Raw genomic sequence first — 12,118 nt, forward strand, 5'->3', positions numbered from 1 at the left:
GGAGGCCATTTTTTTTTACCGATTGCCATACATTTCTTCTGTTATATATAACACACTAAATCAAACAATCATCATAATTAATCAGGATATAAATTTACAATTATTATATAAATAGCAAATTTATAGCTTGATTAATTATGGTGATTGTTTGGTTTAGTATCAATGTATCAGGCTTTGGAAAGTTTATTATATATATATAACATAGCTGAGAAAGTAAAAATTGTCAAATAAAACAATTTGAAACATTCTACCAATTAAATCAACCTTATCTATAAGAATTTTGGGGATATTTATATAACAATAATGAATGCATATATTTCCTATTTCATTCCTTAAAAATTTCAAATAACAATATCAGTAATGCAATTAATTTTTGAATTTAGAAACTCATTTATAAAATACAAACAATTAAAAACAAATACTCAAAGACATTACTTAAAAGCAACATCTTCACATTTTTAATTCTTTTAAACCAATTTTTAAATTAAAAATTTAAATTCAATAAAGGCTATTTTTAGCTTTTTTAAAAAATTACAGCACATTAACTTTCTTGAAGAATTTCTAGACTCATTGAATGTAGCAATAAATAAAATAAGTAACTGTAGGGTTATATGTTAACTTGAATTTGTGTGTGTCTGGAAACAATCCAACCCAAAGTATTAGAATGGCATAACCGGGAACATAGCCAATGCGTAAAATTTGTGGGTTCAAATACCTCTCCAAATGTATTTTTTTGCCAGCTAGTTATTTTTAAAATTAATTAAATTAGATTTATTGCCAACTCTTAGCATTGACAATTAAATAATTTATTTCATACTGCCTTATAATCATTAAAAGAATCTATCAGTCTAATTTTGTCTAAATTAACAGGAACGGACTATATAACGACAACCCTCCATAGCAGTGGTCAGCAACCTTTCTGACCTCATGGATCAGTAAACTCGCAATTTTCAATCCTGCGGACCACTGTTGTGAATTTTTTAAACAATGCAAAATCTGTAGAATAATGATCACAAAAGTTCAATTTTACTATATTAATATGAAACTTGTTTGTTTAATTATAACAAATTAATGCATGCCTAAAGTTCATTGCTGCTTGTTTGAAATAAGTTTATGGATTCTTAGCACTTTCCACAAAGGATGACAATTGCACTCACAATATTGTTTGTTGTTTATTATTTATTGATAACAGTCATTTTGTATTTGGTTTTAAATTCAAATAAAAATCCCCAATGAGTGAAAAAAGCAACTAAGCATTTTGCATTTCTTTTGTAATACTTCGCGTAACCTTCAGTTGATCAATGTCCAAATTTTTCCACAGACCATGCAAATTATCTCGCAAACCATCAATGGTCCACGGATCACCAGTTGCCAACCACTGCTCCATAGCACTTGGCTGACTATCCCAGAATTACATTAAAGTCAGTTAAATGCCACAGAGGACGAGTGCATAATCCTCAATTAGTATAAAGAATGGTCAATATGGGTATTTCTTCTAAATTAATTGGCCTGGAAGCATAAATTATTGATAAAACTTAAGATTACTAATTAACCTGGACACTAGAGTTTCTGAAACGGGATCCCGATTGTTTTTTGACCCGGGAAATCCCGCAAATTTCTTAAAAATTCGCTTTTTTCTTATTTTGTGTTAAGGTTGAGGAAATTTTGCAAATAGAAAGTATAATATGCAACTCAAAACTGTCAGAATACATTTGTATTTACTAATTTTAAACCTACTTATTAGTTTTTTTTTTAAATTTTTCCTCATTATGGCATGTCACAGATTGTCAATAATCAATATGTAGCCTATTTGTGACAGGACTCTGAAAATTCTTTACTTGTCAGAATCTGTAATATATGGAATAATTGTGCTTATGCTATCTTAATTTTTAACCATGCCAGTAGCTTCAATAACTGCATAATGCCAGGTTGTGCAAATTGGGCAAGGATACAAATGAGTATGAAGTATGCAAGTAAGAAGTTTTTCTTCATAAACCTGATTATTAAAGCCAAACGAACTGCCGAATTATCAGGATATAAGCTCGATGCTGCTATTAAAGAAGCCACAGCCAAGGAAGACAAATCAAGAATACTAGAAAGCAAAAGAAGTACTATAATCTCAAACAAAATAGAAATCTTTGAGGCTACAGGTGAAAAACACATAATATCTGTCTTCTCTTAAATGCATTAAACACGATTCCAATCACATCAATTGAATCGGAAAAGGCATTTTCGGTAGCAGGACTTTTCATTACTAAAATAAGAATCAGATTGAGTGATCAGAATATTGACCATCTTTGCTGTTTAAAATCTTATAAAAAATTTACAATAATATTTGGTATTACGTTTTATTTAAAAAACAAAAGTTACCTTTTAAGTTAGAAGTTTAATCTAAGTTCATTTTATTTTTTAAATTTTCATCTCAATTCAAAAGCATTTTTGTTGTTGTTGTATGCAGTTTCAAGCAAACTTTAATAAATTTTTTCTATTTGTGAAAATTTCTACATAATTCAAAGGTAATTTTTAATATATATCTTACATAGCATTATTAATATGATTTTTGAGGTTGCAGAACATATTAAATTACTTTAAGAAATGAAAAATAATTATATCATTTGATTTCATGATATACAAAATATCTTAAAAATAATTAATTTTGTCCTGGGATCCCGGGACAAGCAAAAGACCGGGAAATGAGAAACCCTACTAGACACTCAAATGCATCGGACAATCAATACTTGACATCTTTGTTGTTGTTATTAAAACTGAATAATTTCACTCTGAAAATAGCCCTACATTTGGATTTTATGACTTGAAATCATAGTTTAAGGGCATAAGAAGTAATTCCAATTTTAATTCAAATTTTGAAATTTTCATACTGGCATTTCATCTTTGACAATTTGGTTATATAGTTTATAGGTCTATGAATGTGTCTTAATGTTTTTTTTATATAATATCCTCAATTATAGTAAACAGTATATTTTTAAACTTACTATAAAGATATTCAGAACAACCATCAAAGCCATCTTCATCTTCTTCACATTTTTCAGCAGCTGTTTCATGATCACTTAAAGTAGTTGCAAAAATACAGGCACCATGCTCAACTAAGTACTTAACCATTGGAAGATTATTACAGGAAGCAGCACAATGCAGTGGAGTCCTAAAAATAAGGAAGAATATATATATATATTCCAATAGAATTTATGCAAAAACTATTTAAAGGGCCAAATAATTTCTTACCAGCCATCACTATCCTGAGTGTTCACATCACATCCTAATTCAACTAAAAATGTGACAATTTCTAAATGACCAGCACAAATGGCATTATGTAATGCTGTGATTCCTTCATCATTAGCAGCACTTGGATTAGGAACCTAAAATGTTTCAGACTACATCAAGTATTTATTTTCAAGGATTTCAAAACATGTTTTTTTTTCATTTTGAATATGTTTTTAGTTTGAATAATTTATGTTTGTATGTATGTTTATAGAATGTAAATTACTTTGTCCTTCAATGTTCTATCATTGCTTAGAATTGATAATTCTGCATGTAAAATTTCACTTGTTTTGCCTGAGGAAACAAAAGACTTGACCACAGGGGGTTAAAAACTAGTGGAATTAGCCAGATGGATCACAAAGCACTTATTTTTTATTAGATTAGCAAGCAAAGTAGTAGTTTCTATAGTATTTTATATACGTACAGTTATATTTGTAAGATGTATATACTGTGTATCATATGTAATTAATTGAAATTAATATTATTTGTATTAAAGATTAATTTGTCTAGAAGTTTGTTTTTAAAAGTCAATATTTAGTGAATTATCATTTAATATTTATTAAATTACTATGAAATTTATATACAAAAGTAAAAAATAATATTTTAATGTTGAAAAAATTTACAAAAGTTAGTGCATAAAACAGAAATGACAATCATCCAAGGACTTTTGGAGTTATCGTGATTTATTATGAGAAATGCTTAAATTAATTGATATTCCTGATGATGAGTCATAACTTGAAACTGCTTGAGCAATTGTTATATCTAGTTTTTTTGGTTTTTTTTTCTTTTGTAATTTTTCCTCTATTAAAATGTTATTTTTTGTTTTATCTTACTTATGAAATTGCATGTTAGTTCACACATGAAAGCTTTTACAACATAACAGAGCATTTCTATTGACTATGCAATCAATTATAGAACCTATGTTACATACAGTGTTTTTCATTTCAATTAGTTATTGGCTAATTATCAAATATATTTTGAAAACAGTTTAAAAGATATTTCTATGACTTTATTTTCCATATTACCATTAAATCTATAAATAAAAATAATTACCTCACAAGCAGTTTTCTTAACTAATTCTACTTCTCCCTCTAATGCAGCATCTAATAAGAGAGCTAATGGATCAAAACTAACTCTTCTGGGACTTTTAGCAGAATCTTTTGTTTTCAAATTGCCTTTCTTAACACGCCTTAAAGCAACGGGTTCATGTTCGTTGGTAGAAATTTCTTGGGAAGAAGGTTCTGTTATGGCTTTTGGTTCTGAAATATATTATATAATTTATAGTTAATAAAATATCACTAATTAAATCTAAAAATTCAATTTTATTTGATATTATTAAATGGATAAAATAATAAAGATTACATTGTTACAATAAGTAACTGAATCTTATTAAAATTCTTCTAACAATTGAATTTAAATAAATAATAAAATATGGAATGTAGACTCAGTTATCTGAATTGATCTACCAAGAATGATAAAAACATTTATAGTTTATCTATGTTCTATCTTAAGAATATTTTATACTTTGATAATTTTAATCTCAGTTGGCTGTTTCTTTTGATTTGAAATTCAAATAGCCTCGAGTTTAGAAATTAATCAATTAATTTTTATAAGTGATCAATTCTAACGCAATTCTGTATTTAGCAGCGATCTCCTAAAAAGTATTTGAGAAAACCATATTCAGAAATTATAGATAATATCTTTCATTAACTTTTCTTATGAAATTAAAATTAATTTGTGAAACAAAGTATTTCCTAGTATAAGAATGAAGCTGATTTTATTATTTTACATACACTCAAACCTGCTTTTTGTGTGGTCTTTTTTTGTGCGATTTTTTATACGTGCAATGTGTTTTGTGCAATTATTTTTGTGCAGTATACCAATTTGATTGAAATTCATATACCGCATACAAAAAATCACACAAACAAATCGCACAAATAAAAAATCGCACAAAAATAGACCGCACAAAAAGAGGTTTGAGTGTACGTAAAGGAAAACTTTACATATCCCATTTTCTTATATAGAATAAGAAAATATCGAGTAAATTTAAGATTTTTGTAGCTGCTTAAAAATATAAATGCTCATAACTTCTGATAAGTACTGTACATCTTTCAAAACAAATTCTTAAGATAAAAGTTTTTTTTTATGTAGAATCAATATGCAATAAAAGATGGAGGTTCCTATTTAAGAAAATGAAGTTGATTCCATTTTTACCAATTGTGGCCACTATCTTGTGGTCTCCTTGAAGTCTAATATTTTTAGTTCAATGATTTCTTTTGTACATCATTATAATCTATTTTAATTTTGTGACATTTTTGCAAGAAATTTGAAGGTTATAAAAAACAGAAAATGTTGTGTTAAATGATGTTTGAATTTTCTAAGCTTATTTTTTCCATTTTATTCAACTTCATATATAGCTTTATAACTTAGCAATGGTGGCAGCATGATACAAATTCAAGATCCAGCCATCAGCTCCATTCTTATTCTTAGAAATATTACAATTTAAGTATTCTTTATACAAGGTGGTCAAAAAGTAAACTAACTTACATATATATTTTAACATTATTTTAAAAACAGTTAAAACTTTTTCAATTAACTAACTTTCAGACCAATCTATAAATTCTTCATGCTGAACTTTATTTTATGGATATTGTAGTTGCTAAGTGGATATATTGTTGAATATAACATTTAAAACAAGTAAACGAATAATAAAATCTTACCACATGTATATGATAAATTGCTTGGCGGAACAGTTTCGCAACCGGAATCACCATCCCCTTCAGTTCTAATGTTATTTTCGTTGTCCAGATTAATAATGTCATTAAAATGACTAAACGGTTCATCTTTTTCTAATTGTGTTTCTGTTAAATCTGTTTTATTATTTTCTTCGTCCTTCTGTTTTTCTTCCTCTTTTTCATTATTTTCAAGTGATGATACAGTTTCTATAACTTCTGATAATCTATCAGTAATACTTGTCACAGAACTATTGCTATTGTTTTCTCTTTCTGAAGCATCAATAGAGGTATGTTCGCTTTCAGTTGACTGTAGATTTAGAGAATGGTCATTTTTATGATGTGTATGCTTATTAAATTGAAGTAAAGAATGTGATTGCAAATTTGATTCCCCTGTTCGCTTATGTGAAGATAAAATAGGAATACTACTTCTAAGACGAGGTGGTTCGACACCAATGGGTTTCTTAATTGTCAGTGGTTTTGGCTGAATTGGTAGTTGTCCAATTACTGTTCTTTTTTGACTCGAATCTTCTCTTAAATTTGATGTTGAATTTTCAGAATCATTGAATGAGCCGTCATCATGCTTTGGTTGTTCCTTCTTATCTAAATGACTATTTTTAGTTATTCCTGATCTCAAAGAGTATCTAAAACAATAAAACACAAATGCTAATTTACTTGAAAATTTTCATTTTAATTTATAATTGCATTATTATTAACTAAATCTAATAATAGAAAACTGACTTTATATCAGACAATCAGTGTCTGTAATCAATATGTATATAGTGAAGAAAACAAATTTTAATAACTTAAAATGCTTTATGACAGAAACTGATCTAAAAATATCGGTATATGCTAAGTTACTTTTATTCTGCTAATTTTAAAGCATGGTAAAATATGGAGAGATTTTTACATTTGAGCTTTTCCACAATATATATAAGAACTTAGAATGTTATAATGTTATATAGAACAAAGATAAATAGATTAAATAATATATTATTCAATGTTTTTTTCATTTAAAACAAATAAAATATTCTATTAAGTTCATATTCAAAATTTTCATGCTTTCAGTGTAAATGCATGCTATTAATACAAAATCAAAATATTCAATATTTTTTTGTGAAAAATAGCTCAAGCTGAATTATTTTTCTGGTTTGTACATTAACATTTATTTTCAGGATATTTTATATAAATTAGTTCATCAAAACACAGCTGAAAAAAGGTTTATGCATTCATGCTATTTAGAATTCCATTTGTTTTCCAGAACTACTAATATAACATCTTTAATAGACTGTGTAATTTATAAATTAATTGAATTCTCCTGAAAAATATTCAATTACAAAATCACTTATATTATTTTAATAGTGCTTTGACTGTATTTCAAGGCTTGAAAAGTAAGACTTTGAGGAAAAATTAGGATAAGTAGGACAAATTTAAAAATAGCAAAGATCATCATTTAGAGAAGGATGTTCAATAAAATATTGTGACAGTAGCAGTCTACAGTACATATTTCATCATTAACAAGGAAAGGAAAGATAGAGTTAATAAAACAAATCGAGTTATATAATAAATTATTTTTTTTAATGTGAAAACTTCCTACCAAAAACACTGCCATTCATTAGTTACAAGAATAATAATCCTGGATAGGTTATGTCCTTTATTTTCAATAACATTTACAATTAGTGAATATGTAAAAGCAATTTTTAAAAAATACAAAAAATGAAAAATGTTACTTACAATATCAAATTAAAAATTTATAATAAATTATGGTAAGAAGCACAGTCAATATTTTTTTTTTAATTAACTTTTTGTGCTATCAGGTTCATTAAATATATGATTCAATATTGCTTTGTTTTTTCTATTTGTTTCTGTTCTGCACTTTTATGAAACCTTGAATGTCAATCAAAGTTGAAATGATAAAAAAAGAAATAGATTTGTGGATTAGATTCTAGACCAGTAAGCAAGAATCTGCTCCCATAAAACAGGGAAGGCTGCAAATTTTATAATGTTTGCTTTGTAGAGGAAGCAAAATTTAGAAAATTCAGAGCCTAACAATTGCCACTGTATCTTTTATCTTGTATACATTAAAATCTTGAAATCATCTTTGGATGGATGACTCCAAAAAACAATTGTTCCTTAAAATCAAAGTTTAGTATAAAAACTAAACTAAATTCAAACCTAAATTTAATTATTTTTAGTAGTCTCGAGAAGTGCTTGATAAAAATGAACATATAATCGGGGTCAACATTAAATCAAGAAATGTTAAAATGGAATTTCGCTATTTATCAAAATGACAATAATAAACTCAGCAATGTACTACTTTTATTAGAGCTAAAATTATTTAAAAGCAAATTACTTTAGAGCAAATAAAAACAGTTAATTTACTGGATATATTGGGCCTGAAGTTAATGTTAATTAAATATCAGTAAACATCCTGGTAATTTAATGAAAAATTGCTACAACAGCTTAGAAAAACTTGAAGCAAAACTCTTCCCCTCATGATCTTCATTGAGGCTTGATTAAATACTAGAAAAATCATAGTTGAGATTTACAAATTAAAAAATTAAATTTCTAATTTAAAGAAATTCAAAGTTTACCACTTAGTGATTACAAGATCTTGCATTACATATATGAATATAGGAAGGCAGAATAAAGAATAAACCTTACATATGATTTGTTTAGAAAAAATTGATCCTGTACTAAAAGACAAAAAAATAGTACAATTAGGACAATTTCTTAAAATGGAGGATATTTCCTACTTTTCTACTAAACAGCAGGAAAATAGGATGAATATGAGGCCTGTTACAATGTTACATGTATCAAGTAATTCATATAATAAATAATGCTTTTATCATCATACTGATAACAAGACTAATTATAAATTTAAATTTGATTAGATTTATTTATTAAAATTAAACATTATTGTCTTTTTTATTTAGATTTGGTATAGTTTTTATCAGTAAAATCATTAGTTAATGACAATTAACTTACAGACAGTAAATGTTAAGTTTATTTTCTATTAATATTAATGTGAAAATCAAAATTTAAATATGCTTTTAAGTTTAATATATATTCATATTTTGACTATGGTATTATTTTTAAGAAAATCAACTGGGCAGTGAGGGACAGGGACTGATCCAGGATTTATCACTCCTCTGAAAATTTCCTAGGTTTTTCAACCTGCTTGGATCAATCCCAAGTTCCCAGAGCAAGCTTTAACACTGTGGCCATCCAGTTGGCACTAAAATGGCCTAATTTATAATTATATGAGAAATTATCATAATAAAGCCATCAAATATCAAGAACTACTATACAAATAAATTATTTACTAAAGAAGACAATAAAAATAAATTCTTCATAGAAGTTTTTTCTACATAAACATGTGATAGACATTTCTATGATATTTTTCTTATCATCAGATTAAACAAAAATCAAATTAAAAACTTTGAACTCATTAAAAGAACTCAAATGTAAATGGTACTTTGAGTTGTTATAAACTTGTTGGCTTCTTTGAGATAAACTATTTTTCAAGATAACATATCATCAGATCTGACAAGTTTCCATAAAACAGTATTTGAATCAACACGAAATTGCTAGTGTTGTAAAAATCATTTCAACATTGAACTGCCTCAATTTGAATTATTTTTTCTGTATTTTGGAAACTTATTGGATCTGATGATTGAGATATTGCTATCTTGAAAAACATTTTATTCTTAATAAATCTAACTCCTTTGTTTTTAGCATGTATGGATTTTATTTATGCATGTGGTCCTTAACGTCTGAACCTCATTGGCTCCTTGCCAGTTTCATAAAACAACTTTTTTAAAGCGTATGAATATAAGATTCTTTACGTAATTAAGATACTGATTATTTAACTTTTCAGTTAAGTATAGAAAAGATGCATAATTAATGTTTATAAAAGTCTTTTGTATAAAAAAAAAAGTATAGAGTTTATTTTTTTCATGAAGGAGTGAAATAAAATACACTGTTTGTTTATTTCTAAATAATTTTTATAATATAAATTTACTAAAACACGTCCTAAAATAATATAATATACTATAATTCCGTTGTTAGACTACACGATCTTAAATTGTCAAATATGCCATACATCTAGCATATGTGATTATTCAATACAACTACATACATTTTAATAATTCAATAAATAATCTATTCATATACAGTGTTATTATATCCCTAAAATGTTAAAATAATTTTAAAAGTTTGATGTAAGCAAAACTAACTAAATATATCATTAATATGATTGTATAACATATATATGACTTTAAATTAACAAAAACATATAAATTATAATTAATGTACTCCATTATATTGATCAATTTTCTGTGTTTTTCCATATTAATATACTTTAAAATATTTTTTAAAATATCTTTTAGCCTAAAAATAACTTTTAAAGAATCAGATTTTTTATAATAATCAGTAAAAAATTGAAATTATTTAATCAATAAAAAAACATGCAGAAACATGCTATAAGTAAAAATCACACTGTACATTTTATAATGAATTAGTCATAACTTCATAACAAATATGCAGGATGAATCTGAAATTTTATGCTGTATAATTAAGAGTTGATACAAAGCTAGAATAGAGGTAAAACGATATGTTAATTTTTAACAGATTTTCAAACTCCAATTCTGTTCTTTTTCTTGAAAACGAAATTTTAAATAATGGCAAACATTTTTAGACTGTTTTGATGTATCTTTAACATCAAGTGAGAAGGTAAATCAAAATAATTCAAAAACTTAATATCTTAGAAAATGAACTTGTCTCAAATTAAATATTTTTATTCTAAAAATTATAGATTTTTCTTTAGTCACTAGTTGATTGTTCTCCATTTTATTCTCCATTAATTTTTATTTCTCAAGCAATATACCATATTTATTCTAATAAACAACAAAATGACAAGATAAAAAAAAGTTATAGACAGCACTCTCTAATAATAAATGCACTGTCCATTGGAGAAGGATAAGGCTTATTGCAAATTGAAAAATGTTGTATATTATTTCCATGTATGTTAAGAGTGATATGACTGAATAAGAAAGTGTGTGTTGAATGTTGCATTGTTGCTCAAATAATAATAAAGTGAAAAATTACCAACTTTATTCCATTAATAGTTGCCCTCTAACAGTAAGCACACACTAATAAACAGTAGAGTGGCAGACTGTAAAGTTATAGACAGCGTGCTGTTTATTAGAATAAATACGGTATTTAAAACAAATTTTCTGCAAAGTCCAACTGTTACATTAAAGATATTAAAGTACAAGTAAACCATAATATTTTTGGGACAAAGGCTGATTTTCTGAAGTCATTCAATCCAACATTTACTTTTAAAAGTAACTGTTTTATTGAATAAACACTAAAGATGAACTTTTGTACTCTTTTCTTTTTTAACTCTTTCTGCCCTGTGGGCACTAAGAGGGCCTCTTTAAGCTTTAAGCAAACCCATTATGGGTTCGGCTAGGCCCACAATGGAGTGGCCAGGTGGTGAGGGACGGGGCCCGACATATCCGGACGAACCATCCCCCGAAAAATTCCTGGGGATTTTTTGACCCGTCGGGATTCGAGCCCGGGCCCCCCAGAGCAGTAAGCTGCCACCTTGATTGCTCGGCCATCTGGCCTCTGAGCTTTTGTACTTGTAAAATATGATTCATTCAATTTTTAGTTTGATAGAAGCATTTCAACTCTCAATTTTCTACAACTTAAAATTTTACTTTTTTTTCTTCTGTTGTTAAGGTTAGTTCACCCAGACATTTGCTAGTGAAAGTAAAATGTAAAAATCAATTTTTTTTCCCCTCAATGAATTTGACTCACTAATGTTTGACTACATTTTTTGCTATTTTCATCTCACAAATCAATTGCCATCAAAGGCAAATGTCATTTCAACAAGATGGCTGATAATAGTGAGCTGGTAATAATGCTGTTATCATGCATCCATTTATTAAAAAGGATTTTTCATTCTTTTTAATAAAAAGAAAAAATGGAGCATTATTTATTTCAGTCAAAAGTTGTTTCTTGTCATAGATTGCATATACTATCTTTGTTGCAGCCATATTGGATTCTCCCTCTCTCTTTACAACAAATATGCCTTTCTAACT

General features: G+C 27.1%; 1 protein-coding gene across 2 annotated transcripts in view; it reads right to left on the bottom strand.

Moving 5' to 3' along the window:
• Positions 1-12,118, bottom strand: part of LOC136983669 (apoptosis-stimulating of p53 protein 2-like) — a 47,327-nt gene that overhangs the window by 16,492 nt on the left and 18,717 nt on the right. For both annotated transcript variants that reach the window (XM_067280478.1, XM_067280477.1), the window contains 4 exons: positions 5,997-6,652; positions 4,330-4,535; positions 3,241-3,374; positions 2,991-3,160 (listed from right to left, as the gene is read on the bottom strand). In XM_067280478.1, coding sequence (XP_067136579.1) covers positions 2,991-3,160; positions 3,241-3,374; positions 4,330-4,535; positions 5,997-6,652 — 1,166 coding nt within the window. The remainder of the gene's footprint in view (positions 1-2,990; positions 3,161-3,240; positions 3,375-4,329; positions 4,536-5,996; positions 6,653-12,118) is intronic.

This window comes from Centruroides vittatus, unplaced genomic scaffold, assembly GCF_030686945.1.
Source record: "Centruroides vittatus isolate TY-2023 unplaced genomic scaffold, ASM3068694v2 contig_884, whole genome shotgun sequence".
Taxonomy (NCBI): Eukaryota; Metazoa; Arthropoda; class Arachnida; order Scorpiones; family Buthidae; genus Centruroides; species Centruroides vittatus.